This window comes from Saccopteryx leptura, chromosome 1, assembly GCF_036850995.1.
Source record: "Saccopteryx leptura isolate mSacLep1 chromosome 1, mSacLep1_pri_phased_curated, whole genome shotgun sequence".
Taxonomy (NCBI): domain Eukaryota; kingdom Metazoa; phylum Chordata; class Mammalia; order Chiroptera; family Emballonuridae; genus Saccopteryx; species Saccopteryx leptura.
This window is the reverse complement of record NC_089503.1, coordinates 272,827,338-272,844,715: the sequence shown is the minus strand read 5'-3', so window position 1 is coordinate 272,844,715 and position 17,378 is coordinate 272,827,338. Positions and strand designations below refer to the sequence as shown.

The 17,378-nt window shown below is 49.2% G+C and overlaps 1 protein-coding gene and 1 pseudogene across 1 annotated transcript in view; one reads left to right on the top strand and one right to left on the bottom strand.

Annotated features, from left to right (window-relative positions):
* Window positions 1-17,109, bottom strand: part of GALNT6 (polypeptide N-acetylgalactosaminyltransferase 6) — a 35,399-nt gene extending 18,290 nt beyond the window's left edge. The window contains 7 exon segments of the mRNA XM_066353916.1: window positions 2,748-2,804; window positions 2,807-2,919; window positions 4,462-5,054; window positions 5,543-5,627; window positions 9,481-9,604; window positions 13,501-13,641; window positions 17,077-17,109. Of these exon segments, the coding sequence (XP_066210013.1) occupies window positions 2,748-2,804; window positions 2,807-2,919; window positions 4,462-4,952 (661 nt within the window). The 5' untranslated portion in view covers window positions 4,953-5,054; window positions 5,543-5,627; window positions 9,481-9,604; window positions 13,501-13,641; window positions 17,077-17,109.
* On the top strand, window positions 42-147 carry LOC136390064 (U2 spliceosomal RNA; annotated as a pseudogene).
* Window positions 17,110-17,378: the final 269 nt, after the last annotated feature.

Sequence of the window (17,378 nt, the reverse complement as noted above, 5' to 3'; positions counted from 1 at the left end):
CTGTTACTTGTTTGCCTTTGCTTTTTTAAAGTGCTGCCAGAATCGCTTCTCGGCCTTTTGGCTAAGATCAAGTGTAGTATCTGTTCTTATCAGTTTAATAAAGTGCTGCCAGGTGTCTTGTCCTCTCTGGGGAAAGGTGAACTCCCCAAAGACATGCACTCATCAGTACTCACACTTAGCTCCTCCTTCCTCAGCCTTTCCCGGCCTATTTTACTTTTTAGCATCACTGCTAATGTAGAAGGCAGGAGAGAGGCTGGGGGAAGGTCAGGAAAAGGAGCAGCTCTACTGGAGTGGCCCTGGGGCATACACTGGGAAATGCAGTGCTGGTTTCTGCACTCAGTATGGGAGCATGGGCACAGGAGGCCAACCTAGGGGAGCCCTAGACAGACACTATGTGCCACCTGGTGGAGGGCTCAGCTCCTGGAGACTCCCAGTCTAATGATGACGTATCAATCCATCAGCCCCTTTCCTAGTTCTGGCCCTGTCATCTGCCTCTCGGGTGACAATAATAACTTTTTCTCTGAACTTGCGGTCCTCTGCCTCCTTTCCTGACAATTACCCTCTCCCCAAACTGCCATCCTTCTGAGACAAAATCACTCTCCATCTTAAACACTTTTCAATGACTCCTAATTTTCTAAATAAATACTTTGAGCATGGCATAAATTTCAATTCAACATCTTTTTAGTGTCATTTCCTAAAATAAACCTAAGCTTCAGCCACATCAAAAGTCTCAATCTTTCACAAAATATGCCTGTCTCTAGGACTATGTCTATATCATTCTCTCTTCTGGGAATTCCCTTCAATACCTCTTCTTTCTGTAGACCAGTGGTTCTCAACCTGTGGGCCGCAACCCCGGCGGGGGTCGAACGACCAAAACACAGGGGTCGCCTAAAGCCATCGGAAAATACATATTTATTTAAAAATGTATTGTATATTTATTTAAAAATGTATTGTATATTTATTTTAAAATGTATTGTAGCCCTGGCCGGTTTGCTCAGTGGTCGAGCGTCGGCCTGGCGTGCAGAAGTCCTGGGTTCAATTCCCGGCCAGTGCACACAGGAGAAGCGCCCATCTGCTTCTCCACCCCTCCCCCTCTCCTTCCTCTCTGTCTCTCTCTTCCCCTCCCGCAGCCGAGGCTCCACTGGAGCAAAGATGGCCCAGGCCCTGGGGATGGCTCCTCGGCCTCTGCCCCACGCGCTAGAGTGGCTCTGGTTGCAACAGAGCGACGCCCCGGAGGGGCAGAGCATCGACCCCTGGTGGGCAGAGCGTCGCCCCCTGGTGGGCGTGCCGGGTGGATCCTGGTCGGGCGGGCACATGCGGGAGTCTGTCTGACTGTCTCTCCCCGTTTCCAGCTTCAGAAAAATACAAAAAAAAAAAATGTATTGTATATTTATTTAAAAATGTATTGTATAATAAATATGTATTTTCCGATGGCTTTAGGCGACCCCTGTGTTTTGGTTGTTCGACCCCCGCCGGGGTAGCGACCCACAGGTTGAGAACCGCTGCTGTAGATGTTTGTGGAATTGCTTTAAAAGGTGTGGGTGGGCCCTGGCCGGTTGGCTCAGTGGTAGAGCGTCAGCCTGGCGTGCAGGAGTCCCAGGTTCGATTCCCGGTCAGGGCACACAGGAGAAGCGCCCATCTGCTTCTCCACCCCTCCCCCTCTCCTTCCTTTCTCTCTCTCTCTTCCCCTCCCGCAGCCAAGGCTCCACTGGAGCAAAGTTGGCCCAGGCGCTGAGGATGGCTCTGTGGCCTCTGCCTCAGGTGCTAGAATGGTTCTGATTGCTGCAGAGCAACGCCCCAAGATGGGCAGAGCATCGCCCCCTGGTGGGCGTGCTGGGTGGATCCAGTCGGGCACATGCGGGAGTCTGTCTGACTGCCTCCCCATTTCCAACTTCAGAGAAATACAAAAAAGAAAAAAAAAAAGTGTGGGTGGAAATTTTGGTGAGCAACATCCCTTGCCTACTACCAACTATAGCAATGAGGGCTTTTGAGGTGGACTCTTTCAGGAGTAGAAGAGTGGTCTAGCAGGTAGGAAACAGAGGGAAGGCCCATCCCCACTCTCTGCCCTGACCTTTCCCCAGCATTTCTGACCTGGGGTTAGACTTAGAAGCTCTAAGAAAATCTTTCTCTTTTTTTTTTTTTTAAACAGAAACAGAGAGAGGGACAGACAGACAGGAAGGGAGAGAGATGAGAAGCATCAATTCTTCATTGTGCATCTTAGTTGTTCATAGATTGCTTTCTCATATGTGCCTTGACCAGGGGGCTCCAGCAGAGCAAATGACCCCTTGCTCAAGCCAGGGACCTTGGGCTCAAGCCAGACCATGGGGTCATGCCTATGATCCCATGATCAAGCCAGCAACCCCACACTCAAGCTGATGAGCCCATGCTCAAGCCAGTGACCTCGGGGTTTCGAATCTGGGTCCTCTTCATCCCAATCTAATGCTGTATCCACTGTGCCACCACCTGGTCAGGCTCTAAGGGAGTCTTAAAAGCAAAAAATTCTAAGCTTTGGGGGCTTTTTGGGTGAAGTGGGAATGGAGTCTAGGTTCTAAGAATGTGGTCTCCCTGTCTCCTATCCCTAACCTTCCTGTTCCTCACTTGATTTCTCCCTGCTTCTGGCCTTTATGATGAGCTGTTATGCGAGGCAGCAGGCAGTGAGGGTGATGGCTCCCTCAAGAGAACCTGCCCTTGTTCCCAGAATACCAGGGAAGGCACTCGCCCCCTCCTCAGGGCCACCTCTAGCTCACCCTCAGTGCTGGCATCATCCACCAGTATGATCTCTTTCAGCAGGATGGCAGGAGTGTGTGCAGGACACTGTACACTGTCCGCAGCAGCGTGGACCAGGCCTCGTTGTGAAACACAATGATGACACTGGTGGTGGGCAGTGACGGGCAGCGCAGAAACTTCTGATCAACACATCTGGAAGGATGAAAATGTAGATACAGGTCTCTCAGAGGTCTGGGAGTAGGGAAGGCTCTCTGCACAGCTTACCTTAACCACCTATGCTCCTTGGAATGACCAGCCTACATTCTCTGTTGTAGTAGGGAATAGTTGCTGCCTGTTCCCACCTTACATTGTATTTACCACCTACTCTGAGCTTCTGCATAGGTCCTAGCCAACCTATTCCAAAACGGGTTTCCCCCAGAGCTGGCTCGGTGCTCCAGCTGTGATGCTGAGGGCTCCTCACCTCGTCTGCTCTAGGAGTTCCCAGGGCTGACTCTCTTCCTCAGTAATATGTGCACTCTATAATGTGTAATCCAATCCAGATGTCCCAGAGGAAAAGTAATCAAGGGCAAATTTGACATCTGAGAAAAGCAACTACAGTTTTTATACTCTTCTCATTACAGTTCTCTAATCCATTCTCTCATTAATTCCCTGTAATCTGATACTACTATCACAATCCATTTCCTGTGACGGTTTTTCTATCCTCATCCACTCCAACCATTCTGTGGCACTTGGTCATGCTGCTATCCTCTTGACACTCCATGTGGGGTGGGGTGAGAATGTGTGAATCTTGGATTTCAAGGAATCAAGTGAACCAACACCCTTTCTTATCCCCTCTGCTGGTCAGAAAGATTTCTCATGAAGCCTCCAGAGGAGACTCCCAGACTTCTTCCATTGGTTGCTGTATGGCCCAATACGCTCTCCTGCTGAGAAGCTCATGACCATTCTAAGTGGCTCCAATTTCTAGGACTATAACACTTGATCCAATTCTGAGGAACCCCAGGTTCACAACCCTAAAGAATCATGAATTTGGGGACAGGGGCTCCCATGTGACAAAAGGCCAAAAAGGGCATAACTCTTGAGTTGGGAAAGACACAAAAATGAGAAAGACACAAAATCTTTGACTTGAGGACAGTGTGAGCACAGTCATGACCAAATGATTAGAGTAAGGTGGCTTAGAGTTCGAAGTGCTGGTTCATTGCCCAGAATTGAAAGTATGAACAGCTTCAAATTAAGGCTGGAATGAATTCATGGTCCTATGCGCCTTCACTGGAGGAAGGAAATCAGGAGGTATGGGGACAGTCCTGACCACTAGGGCCATTGTCAGGAACCATCCCTTTCCCAGCAGCTTAGCAACACAGTCCCACAGTTTCTGGGGCAGGCCTCAGCAGAGGGCAAGACTGCCCAATCAGTGGCCTGAAATCAGTCCCTCTCAGTCACCCCTCTGCCAGGTCCTGGTCGCAGGCCCTGAATTGTGTTTTCTGTATCCTGTTACCATCATAATTGTGTTCCACTCTCACAGATCTCCCTAGACCTCTGGCCTGACCAGAATACTTGTCAATCCCAAGTGCTGGGATAAGGGCAGTTGGTCAGGCAAAGGAGTGAGGCTATAGAAGAAATCCTTGCCCATATTCTAAAATCTCCATCAGCTCTTTACCTGGCACTTGGCCCATGGCCATATAAGCCACACCTTTGGCAGAGTCCTGGCCTCACCCCATGAATCTGGGCACTACTTACTCAGGGGGTCGAGTGTCTGGCCCCAGGGCTCTCTGCAGGGAGATCCGGTCACTGGCAAAGGCATTGAAGCAGTGCTTCTTGTAGCCCTCTTCCTTTTCCTGGGTTTCCAGGGGGGTCCACTTATCCTTCTGGAATGCTTTCCCATCTGCCCCAGGGCCATTGGGGTCCTGTGGTGGCCGTTCCCAGAATGGCTTCAGCTCAGCTGGGGTATAGAACCCAGGGAGGCAGGTCTTATTTGTGGAGGCCAGAGTCTCCTGGGGCTCTGGAGCCCTGATCTGGAGCTTAGGCATTGAATCCTTAAGGTTGTTCATGGCCTCCAACATGAGGTCCAGGACGTGATCCTTCTGGCTCACCAAGGACTGTAGCCATGGTTTCTCTGTGGCCTGTTCCCTGCTGCTCACATCCCTCTGCAGGATGAAGAGGAAGAGCACAAAGGCGCTGCCCACCACGGCCAGGCGCAGGGGCATGTGGCGTCTGCGAAGGAGTCTCATCCTCTAGAACCAATGGGGACCCTGGCTTAGTCACTGCAGCCGCAGAGCCTGACCCTGGAAATAGCTTGATGTGTCCTGGTGGTCTCACCCTGGGGCCTCAGCCTGAGAAAGGAGAAAAATAAGCCAAGGCAGGGGTGCAGAGGGAGCCATGGGGTTTAGGGTTCAAGATCAGGCTCTGTTGCTGAAAGGTGACATCACTTTATTCAATCAGTTAACTTTCCTGTGCTTAAATTTAACTCCATCCATAAAATAAGACTGGAATCAGTGTTTCTTTCCTGCCCTAAGATTCTGGCATTGGCCCTGGCCGGATGACTCAGTGGATAAAATGTTATCCTGGCACACTGAGGTCGTGGGTTTGATCTCTAGTCAGGGTACATACAAGAAGTAATCAATGAGTGCACAACTAAATTGAACAACTAAGTGGAACAACGAGTTGATGCACCTCTCTCTCAATCAACAGAAAAATTAAAAAACAAAAAGATTCTGACATTAATGGATCTAAAGTAACCAGAACACTGAAACTCTAAATGCAGAGATTTAATTGATATAACCACTTTGGCATTATCAAGTAAAATTTAAAACATACACACCCTATGATGCTGATATTCCACTCCAGACAAACTCCAATGAACATGATCCAGGAGGCATATACCAGAACGTTTCTAGTAGCGCCGACTAAAATGGCAAAAATAGAAACCCTCCAAACGTCCATCAGCAGTAGAATGAATAAACAGAGTATGAAATAGGTCCACATTATGGAGTGAACCATTATGGAATGAACCAATTCTACAAGCAACATCGTGGATGTTGAGTGAAAAAAAGCAAGTAGCATAAAGATACATATAGTATGACCCCTTCTATAGAAAATTGTAAAACTAGACAATATATTGTCTATGAAAACAAAAGAATACAAACTATTGTTCATGAGTTAAAAAAATGAGTGTGGTAAAGCTATAAAGAAAACTAAAGGAACGATGAGACCAAATTTTCTGAAGGAGTAAAGATGTAGGAATAGAGGCACATGAGGACTTCAAAGTCAAGTGTTGTTTTCTTTTTTTTTTTTGTCAGAGACAGAGAGAGGGACAGATAGGGACAGACAGACAGGAAGGGAGAGAGAGATGAGAAGCATCAATTCTTTGTTGCAGCACCTTAGCTGTTCATTGATTTTTTTTCTCATATGTGCCTTGACCAGGGGGCTAAAGCAGAGCAAGTGACCCCTTGCTCAAGCTAGCGGCCTTGGGCTCAAGCCAGCAACCTTGGGCTTCAAGCCAGCGACCCCATGATCAAGCTGGTGAGCCCACACTCAAGGCAGATGAGCCCGGGCTTAAGCTGGCGATCTCAGGGTTCTGAACCTGGGTCCTCCGTGTCCCAGTCCAATGTTCTATCCACTGTGTCACTGCCTGGTCAGGCTAGTGTTTTTTTTTCTTAAAGTGGATGGTGGCCACTACTGGTACTATTATTCCTTATACTCTAAACATGTTTTATAAATATTCTGTACCTACTGATATTTAATAAAAAATATATAAGCTTCTGTGACAACACTTTCCAGGCAGGACTGAGCTTCAGTGTTCATCAGTTTACACCCTCAGGCACATACATGATCCCACAGCTCAGAGGATGAATGTTTGCAAAAGTTTCTGTGGAGAGCTCTGGAAACACAAGGGTCCCTTGTTAAGCACCAGACGTTCATGGCAATAGACCTGGGCACAAATCCCACTTCTGCCCCTTCTAGTAATAATAGAACTTATCTCCTGAGGTTGTCATAATGATTAATAAATTTAGTGAATTAATCGTGGAAAAAATTTAGTAGTCTCTGAACACAGTAAATTTGGAAAAGGATTCCTTTTTATCATAAGCAGCTGTGTGACCCTTGGACAAATTACTTAATCTCTCTAAGCCTCAATTTCCTCATCTATAAAGTGGGGGTAACTAACAAATAATTCACAGGGTTGTCATGATAATTAAATCAGAGATAATGTATGTAAAATCCTCAGCAGAGTACTTGGCACATACTAAGCCCTCAATAAATGGTATCAGCCCTGGCCGGTTGGCTCAGTGGTAGAGCGTCGGCCTGGCGTGCAGAAGTCTGGGGTTTGATTCCCGGCCAGGGCACACAGGAGAAGCGCCCATCTGCTTCTCCACCCCTCCCCCTCTCCTTCCTCTCTGTCTCTCTCTTCCCCTCCCTCAGCCAAGGCTCCACTGGAGCAAAGATGGCCCAGGCGCTGGGGATGGCTCCTCAGCCTCTGCCCCAGGCGCTAGAGTGGCTCTGGTCGCAACAGAGCGACGCCCCAAGATGGGCAGAGCATCGCCCCCTGGTGGGCAGAGCGTCGCCCCCTGGGAGGCGTGCTGGGTGGATCCTGGTCGGGCACATGCGGGAGTCTGTTTGACTGTCTCTCCCCGTTTCCGGTTTCAGAAAAATACAGAAAAAAAAAATGGTATCAATTATTTCTATTATTATAATTAGTAAATCCCTGCTCAGCTTTCCAACAATTTTCCTCAAGTATCTAGTCCTTGGTCAAAGCCACACTCATTACCCCATGGCATGTCTTGCTTAAAAGTAACTTCAGGCCCTGGCCGGTTGGCTCAGTGGTAGAGCGTCGGCCTGGCGTGCAGGAGTCCCGGGTTCGATTCCCGGCCAGGGCACACAGGAGAAGCACCCATCTGCTTCTTCACCCCTCCCCCTCTCCTTCTTCTCTGTCTCTCTCTTCCCCTCCTGCAGCCAAGTCTCCATTGGAGCAAAGTTGGCCCAGGCACTGAGGATGGCTCTGTGGCCTCTGTCTCAGGCGCTAGAATGGCTCTGGTTGCAACAGAGCGACGCCCCAAGATGGGCAGAGCATCGCCCCCTGGTGGGCATGCCGGGTGGATCCTGGTTGGGCGCATGCGGGAGTCTGACTGCCTCCCCGTTTCCAACTTCAGAAAAATACAAAAAAAAAAAAAAAAAAGTAACTTCAGCCTGACCTGTGGTGGCGCAGTAGATAGAGTATTAACCTGGAATGCTGAGGTAGCTGGTTCAAAACCCAGGGCTTGTCCAGTCAAGGCACATACAAGAATCAATCAATGAGCAACTAAAGTGAAGCAACTATGATCTCGCTCTCTCCCTCTCTCTAAAAGCAATAATAAAATATTTTTCATTAAAAGTAACTTCAGCCCTGGCCGGTTGGCTCAGCGGTAGAGCGTCGGCATAGCGTGCGGAGGACCTGGGTTCGATTCCCGGCCAGGGCACACAGGAGAAGCGCCCATTGGCTTCTCCACCCCTCCGCTGCGCTTTCCTCTCTGTCTCTCTCTTCCCCTCCCGCAGCCAAGGCTCCATTGGAGCAAAAATGGCCCGGGCGCTGGGGATGGCTCTGTGGCCTCTGCCTCAGGTGCTAGAGTAGCTCTGGTCGCAACATGGCGACGCCCAGGATGGGCAGAGCAGAGCGTCGCCCCATGGTGGGCGTGCCGGGTGGATCCCGGTCGGGCGCATGCGGGAGTCTGTCAGACTGTCTCTCCTTGTTTCCAGCTTCAGAAAAATGAAAAAAAAAAAAAAAAAAAAAGTAACTTCAGTTAAGCTACTTAATGCTCTCGTTGTGGAGAAGCCTGGTATTCAGAGTCACTTGAATCTGGGGAATATGATCTCAAGGGGGAACATGGGAGTCACTCTGAGCTGGGGAGACAGGTGGTTTTCTTTCATAACATCATATTGAGCAGCAGCAACAAAAATAAAATAAAATGAAATCTCTTTGAGCATCTATTTTATATTAGATGTTATCTAGGTGATGGGAGAGGGGATTTGTTTATTCTGCTAGTACTGATGGAGCATCTTCTGTGACAGGTCTTCTGCCAGATAAGGGGGGGGGGTGCAGAGATGTGCAAGCCCAACCTTCGAGGAATGTACAGTTGACTGGGAGAGTCATTTTAAACAGAGATCACTCAGTGAGAAGGTAGCATAAGAGATGTACCTTTGGGCGCTGAGGAATAAAGAATACAGGAAACTCAGCAAGTAGGGGAGGTAACATTTGTGAAGAGGTCCCATAGGGGTCGAGCTGGGCACTAACCCACATAGTTGACCAGGCGAGATGAGTACACACAGAGGCCTAGAGGCAGGAGACAATATAACCAATCAGAGAACAGCAAGTAGATGGGGCTAGTGGGAGTATGAAGTCTGATTGAAATAGTCAAGGATGGGCCTGAAGAGGCAGCTGCCACCACGTTATCATGCCAAGGAGTTTGCTGTTGACTTGAGGTATGAGGAGCAATATAGGGTAGGGGGGAGACCAATATTACAGGAAGAACATTATGATAGCTGGTGGAAGGCACCTAGGAGACAGACCTGATTGGCAGCTAGATGGCCAGTTAAGGGGGATTTGAGGGTCTGACCCAAGATAGCAGCAGTGCTGATGGAGGAGAGAGAATGTGGTGCTGGGAACACTGCCTTCCCAGCAGTGACTTGTGGAACAGTTTATTCCAACTGGAAAAGAGGGAGCACAATTAGAAACAAAGGCATGGTAACAGCTTAGTTATCAGCTGCTGCCAAGTGCTCAAGACTCACCTCCCTCCAGGAAGGCCTCTGTGATTGACTCACTCAGAATCACCCAGATCACTTCAACTCCCTCTTCCTGGCATTGCGCTGTGGTCCCTTGAAGTGGGGTTGGCCTTTATTCCTTTTATTTCCCCTGGAGAAAGAGACCTAGAGTTAAATAGAGCCCTTCCCAGGCATCTATTCTCTCAATCCAACCTGGCAGTCTAAGGCCTACTCTCTGGAGCCTGCAATTCCTCAAGGTACTAACCACATCCTGAACTGAAAGAAGACACCTGTGATTAGCCTTGGCAGTGAGGGACTGGGTCTCTAGTTTATTTGTTCAGCATGCAGACAATAGGAAAAGAGTCACTTAAAAGAGACATATAATCTGATGGAGGCCAGAAGACTGAGTTGAAGGATTCCTGCTCTCTGTGTAGATGAGTCTCAGAAATGTGGTTAGCAAGTTTGGGGAGGTCACCCCACCACCTGCCTTAGTGAAGGAATAGCCCTTCTTGCATGCAGTACTTTGTCAAGCGCAGGGCTTTACAAGACCCCCCCCCCCCAGTATCTTGTGTAGTGTAGCTCCCTCAACTTTGGGTTCCCACAGTGCGTCCACCAGGAGCACTGGCAAGTGTGCCCGCAGACCTCATCCGTCATTTCCCTCCACTGCTGATGAGTGTTCATTCCCAGTCCCTTTTCCTCCAGCCACTCTTGGAATTTCAACACATGGGGCTATGTTGGTTTCTTTACTGAGATGATTCCAGCACACAAATTCACCTTCTCTTACTGGTCTAAGGAAAGTGAGCATTCATCCAGCTTTGTGTCTATCAAATTGCTGATTGCAACCCCCTATAGGATTGTGGAAGAATTCTTTTTTGTATTTTTTTGTATTTTTCTGAAGCGAGAAGCAGAGAGGCAGAGAGACACATGCACCCAACCAGGATCCACCCGGCATGCCCACCAGGGGTGATGCTCGGCCCATCTGGGGCATTGCTCCATTGCAACCGGAGCCATTCTAGCACCTGAGGCAGAAGCCATTGAGCCATCCTCAGCGTCCTGGCCTACTTTGCTCCAATGGAGTCTTGGCTGTGGGAGGGGAAGAGAGATAGAAGAAGGGGAAGGGTGGAGAAACAGATGGACGCTTCTCCAGTGTGCCCTGACGGGAATCGAACCTGGGACTTCCATACACAGAGCTGACGCTCTACCACTGAGCTAGCCAGCCAAGACGAAATTTAAACTGTTCCAAATCAGCATGGAAACAGTTCTTTAAAAAAAAAAAAAAAAAACAGAATGGAATAGAACAAAAAAGAAAATACCGAAGTACTTTACATGTAATATAGGCATTGTTTTGTTATAATTTCGTTTCAGTTATTTTACATAGAGTGTTCCAAAAGTCTTAATGCAGTTTTAAGCTTTAATAACTCCAGGAATAGAAATACTACAGACTTTCAGCCCTGGCCGGTTGGCTCAGTGGTAGAGCATCAGCCCGGCGTGTGGAAGTCCCGGGTTCAATTCCCAGCCATATTCCAATTGTGTTTCTCTTGTAAGTTTGTAGAATTCATACTTATGATGTGATTAAAGTGTAAAACTGCCCTAAGACTTTTGTGATACCCTACCACACATTAAGTGGGTATGAAATTTTGTTGTAAAATGTCTTTCTTACTTTGGTCCAGTCATAGAAATCTGAAAGTCAAAGACACAGTCCAATCCCTTCAGCTGACAGCCTACTACCCCCAAGAAGCCTTCTTAGGTCTCTAGCGGAATTCCTCTCTCCTGTCTGGCCCTGAGCAGATGTTTCACTTCTGCCCTGGCCCATGACAGCCCTTCCTGTGTGGGACAGGTCTGTTCTCTCTCACACTTCTGAACTCCTGCACCAGAGAGGCCAGGCTGTTTTCAGCTCTTTACCACTTGCAAAGTCTGGCACAAGTTTGGTATGTAGGAAGTATTCCATAAACTCTTGTAAAATGAAATGAAGACAGACAGATTAAAACTAAAAGGGTAAGCACAGGCTTCACCAAGTGATGTTTTGAATGCACTGATTCCAGCAAGCAATGAGATGCATGAAATTCTGTTGTTGTTGTTGTTGTTGTTTTTCCTGTATTTTTCTGAAGCCGGAAACGGGGAGAGACAGTCAGACAGACTCCTGCATGCGCCCGACCGGGATCCACCCAGCACGCCTACCAGGGGGCGACGCTCTGCCCACCAGGGGGCGATGCTCTGCCTCTCCGGGGCGTCGCTCTGTTGCGACCAGAGCCACTCTAGCGCCTGGGGCAGAGGCCGAGGAGCCATCCCCAGCGCCCAGGCCATCTTTGCTCCAATGGAGCCTCGGCTGTGGGAGGGGAAGAGAGAGACAGAGAGGAAGGAGAGGGGGAGGGTGGAGAAGCAGATGGGCGCTTCTCCTGTGTGCCCTGGCCAGGAATCGAACCTGGGACTCCTGCAAGCCAGGCCGACACTCTACCACTGAGCCAAGCGGCCAGGGCCTGAAATTCTGTTGTTATACATTAGCATGCCACTCTGACTACATCTATGAGTCCAGCACCCTAGTTTTACAGGTGAGGCCAGAGTGGTTACGTGGCTTCTCTACTGTCACACAGTCTGTGGTTCCCAGGAGCAGATGGCAGCCTCCTTTCTCCCAGGCCACTGCTCTGTTTCCACATCTTACCTACCCCTGGACAGTTTGAGGACTGGGTTTGGCTCTCCAGAGCCTAGGGCAGAGCTATTTTCCTGAGTGTCCCAACTTTACTTTCAGACCTTCCACCCCAAGTCCCACTCAGGCCTACAAATGCTTTCAAGATGCCCAAACTGGAAGTCGCAAGCAAAGATTCGGCTTTTATGAAAGCCAGAGTAAACTATGAGAACACACCCTTGCTGGCCACCTGGCCTCTTTGTAACAAAGTTTCTTTCTGTTTATCAACTGAGCTGCTTACCTCTGGGAGACGTGGCAGACAGGAAGTAAGACACCACCACAAGGATGTTTGTTCAAGTTAGTCAGGCTAAGGTTCAATTACAGGTTTCTTTGAAAAGAGATAACTGTGGGCACTCTCACCCAGGGTGCAGGCATGTGGAGCTGGACATCATGTTGGGGAGAGGATGGGCCGATCTTAAGCTGTTGGTTGGGGGAGGGGGCCAAGAGGCTGCTGTGGCCAAATGATCATCCCTCTCTTCCTTGCCATCATATACAGCCCATATTTCATTTCCTCTGTTCTCATGCTGTGAACAAAGTAGCAAATGATCCCCTTCAAACTCCTCCTCCCAACTCTGACTCTTCTGATTACAGAAGGCTGGGAGGTTTTCACTTTTATCCATAATTACATTTTTAAGACACTTCAGCTACTGTGGCTTATTTTCCTAAAAAGACACACTGACCCCTGGCTGGTTGGCTCAGTGGTAGAGCGTCGGCCTGGCATGCGGGGTACCCAGGTTCGATTCCGGGCCAGGGCACACAGGAGAAGCGCCCATTTGCTTCTCCACCCCCCCCCCCCTTCCTCTCTGTCTCTCTCTTCCCCTCCCGCAGCCAAGGCTCCATTGGAGCAAAGATGGCCCGGGCACTGGGGATGGCTCCTTGGCCTCTGCCCCAGGCGCTAGAGTGGCTCTGGTCGCGGCAGAGCAACGCCCCAGAGGGGCAGAGCATCGCCCCCTGGTGGGCAGAGCGTCGCCCCTGGTGGGTGTGCCAGGTGGATCCCAGTCGGGCGCATGCGGGTGTCTGTCTGACTGTCTCTCCCCGTTTCCAGCTTCAGAAAAATACAAAAAAAAAAAAAAAAAAAAAAAGACACACTGAAAGTTATTCCTGTAGCTAGTCTATCAAGTTTTTACCCCAGGATATCTAGGTTCATTTTATGTTTGCATAACATTTTAAGCTTGTTATCCAAACAGAGTTTTTAAATTGAAATAACCTACCCCATTTTGCTCACACTGTATACCTAGAACATATATATACATAGCACTCAGTCAATATTTGTTACAAATTTGTAAAAGTCCCTGAAAATCAAAATAATATGTAACCAAACAGGAAGTTCACCATCTAGCTCAGATTTCACTGGCATTACTTACAGGCCCTGACAGGTGGGGCTGGGATGTGCAACTGCACTCAGATTGGGTGTTGAGACTGCTGGCTGCTAGGAATCCAAGGATGGAGGAACAAACTTCATGTGGGCCTGAGGTGGTGTTTTCTAAACCCTGGTGACAGTCAGGCTGTGTTTGAGAAGGCAAAAAAAAGAAAAGGAACTTTAATTAAATCTTACCATCTGTTGGTTGGCGGGTGAGGTCAGGGCGAGAATTGGAGTTTAAGAGGAAAGGTATTCCTGAAGGTTTGGACTGGTCTCCAGATTGGGGTGGGGGTGATAGGAGAGGGCAGAACTGAAGTTTTTCCTTTTCTCCTCACCTCAGTCGACTCCTGCCTGTAGGCCTTCTACTCAGGGCCACCAGATACTTAACATGCCACACACTGAACTCAGGGTCTGTACCCTGCCCCCTAACCTAGCCAAAATCCTAGGAACAACCCCTTCTCCTGCCCCTGCCCCACTCCTGGGTATCTAGCTTTAAATCCCTTTTTAATGTCAGGTTCACCCTATGTCCATGCCAAAATTCTGCCGATTCATTCCCTGCTTCCTGTATCCTCCTCTTCCTTTCTGCTCAAAACTATCATCTTGGAATGTGTCCTTATCACCCAACATCTGGAGGCTAAGCAGAAGCATCCAGCCAGCCTCCTTTGCCTAGGGCCTCCTTCTCCCTTTCACAATCAGAACAGCCATATTCATATTTCTTTTTTTTTTTTTCTTTTCTTTTCTTTAGCACCATTTGATTGCATGTTTCTACATGGCCTGGGCAGTCTAAAATTTCTGTTTGCTACTCTAAGGGTATCTTTTCCTCCTCAAAACCTTTCCCTTATATCCTTGCTAAGCAAGCCATGTTTCTTTTCTCTTTCAGATTCTTACTCAAAACTCCCCTCCTCCAAGAAGCCTTCTTGGACTAAGGTACATCTTACTGCCCTCAATATCAAGGTTCATTTGTTTCCAAGTTTCACTACCCATGTTTCCCCACATGACTTTCCCCATTGGATTTTATGGAGGAGGACCAACAGGCCACCTAGATCCTGTGTTCTTTTTCCTTCCCAATCATTCAATCATGGTCCCTAACCTTCTGCCTCTGGAATGCAATCCACCTAGCCTTCAAGCCCCTGTAGTATCCTGTGCCCTGAAGTACTTGGTTATGCTCTTCCACTGCTCTCATCTGTCTGCCCTTTGTTCTCTGTTATGTCAGGTATAGAGCTAAGAATGAAGATTGGGTTTCTTTCTTCAAATCTGTACGTGGGGCTCGGGACCAGGCTGCACAGGGTACAGGAGAATAACCTAACCCCATAAGGCTCTTAGGTGTCACAAGAGTCTGCGAACAGTTCTTTCTCTCCCCAGACTGAATCCATCCTTGTTCACTGTGCAAACCTTTTACACAGCACAATTACAGCATTGAGTTAGACACAGAGGCAGTCACTGCCCTGCACTTGACGTTCTTTATTCAAACCCTCACTCTCATTCCCATCAATTGATAATGGATATTTTGGGTTTTCCCAGAGAGGAGCAGAGGGCTGTATGAAGAGCTGAGGTCATGCAAGCCTTTCGCACAGCCATTCACTAGGTCCCTCTGCTGCGTAGACACCTACTCTGGTCCTCAGCTTTACTTCCGGGGCTGAAGATGTTGGAACATGTCTGTGAGAGCCCGAGGAGGTTTAGGACAATACCACCACTTTTTAAATGACTACTTATCACATCAAGTCAAATAACAGTTACCATCTCCATTTCACACAGAAGGAAACTAAAGCACCAAGAAATGAAGTAACTTGACCAAAGTTCAAACAGCCAGGAAGTAGCAGAGGCAGGATCTGCACTCAAGCCCACGTCTCTCCAAAGCCCACTCACTGCTTTAACCGTGATACCACACTACCTTGCATTTGGCTGGAGCTTTGCCAAAGCACTTTCATATACACCTTCTCACTTGCTCCCCCTCACCCAGAGACTGTTTATGTGATTTTACCAAGGTTAGACAGCTAAATAAGCACAGGGCTGAGTCAGCTGCCTGCCTCCATTAAACCTACTGCTTGGCCCTCTAGGGTTAACTGCCCCTCCTGTTCCTGACTTCTAGGTAATGGCCACCTGGACTAAGCCCACGGTCACATAACCTGTCTAGATTTCTCCCACCTGAATTTGGGGTAAAGTGTTTCTGATCTTAGAGGGCATCTGACATATATCAGAGCCTTGCCTTCCATGCCTGAGTTCTTCTGTGCTGCTCTGGGTGGGAGTCAGCTGTCCTGCCAACTGTGGGCAGTGATTACCAGGCCATCCTGGGCAGCTGAGTAACCTTTGTTGTTCCACCAGCTCCAGACTACCTCTTCCCTTTGACAGTCCTGTCCTGTTTTCTGCCCTTTTGCCCCTGAAAGTGTTACCTCTGGATGGCTCAAGTGAATGGCATTTCTGAGGACCAGGAGTTAGGGAAGTGCCTGCAATGATACTGATTTCCGCTGGATAATTTGAACCAAAGTATATTTCAAACTCCTGACGTTAGTGTGTACTATTCATCACATGAATGTGCCTGTCTCATCCTTTTTACCCTTCCTGTGATGAGTATCTATCTATGAGGTGAACAGAGCCTGGGTGGTGCACACACATCTCTGGTAGAAATGAACACGAGCCCCAAGCTCTTTGATGTGCCCAGAGTTGTTGACCTTTGTGGGTCTGGGGGTGTGCTGACAGCACAGCATCAAAACCCTCCCTTGGGACTGTTATTGGCTAATAGAGGGGGTCTGTTCTAAGCTTTAGTGGCAAACTGACCCCTCCGCACCCTCACACAGGAGAGCTCTTTCCTACCTTCTGCCGAGGTCAGGGTCTGGGACAACTGGCTCTGGGGGCAAATAACTGTTTCTCCTTTTGGTTGGACTAGAGTTTGGAACAAGTGACAGGGTAATCAGGAAGTTTGGTGACAGTCACAATCATGAACACCCATCAGATTCCCTCCCCACAATACCACACAGCTCCCACCTGCAAAAGGCCCAAGCTTCCAGAGGGAAGACATCCCTGATGGACCCCTCCAGGAGACTTCTCTTGGCTTGCCCCTTCTGTTCAGGAGCAACATGGCACTGGCAGGAGGGAACCTCTCTGAAAGATTTTCTGTAGCTGGGCACATGGAGTGACCCAACCTAGGGAGACGGGGCACACAAGAAATGCTGCCAGCAGCATGGGTGGGTAAAAAGAAGAGGTGTAGAGCCCCGGAGGGAGTGCTATGGCTTGTTCCGCTCCCACCCCACCCCTACAAGACACAGAGGTCCGAGCTTTTCTTCCATCCATCCTTTAATAAAAGAAGGCACAAAAGTAGGGGTATCCTACCGAGAGAGGAGCTAGGGGCCACGATGGCAGATCAGGACCAGTTTGGCCCCTCCTCTTCATTTTACAGTGTGGGTGGTAAAGAGGAAGAGGAGGTGGAGAAGGTCAGAAGAGAGCAAGGACTTGGCAGGAGCGAGAGATGGAGGGAAGTCCCGAGAAGGGGGACAAGTCTAAGTTCCAAGTCAGGGAGAGGGTCGCAAAGGTGGGGGAGGGGCGTAGCTGCCTGTGGGGGTCGCAGGCTGCTTCTGCCGCTTACCTGTAGCGCCAAGGCAGAGCCGCAGCGGCGCCGCTGAGCTGCTCAGGGGTTTTCGGACGAGACATCCTGGAAGGCGGGATCGGGGCGGGGCTTGCAAGTCCGCTGGGGCGTGTCCTACCGGCCCTCCCAAACTAGGTGCTGGCGGCCCCCCGCGGTGCCTCGGAGCGGCTGGTCCGCGCCCGGCAGCTCTCTTAGCAGCCAGGAGGCTGTGACTCGGGTGGGGACCACTGACCCCATGCATTCCCCACCTCCGCCTGCTGGACGCAGCTGAGGATCCAGCTTCCCCAGAGCTCAGACCACCC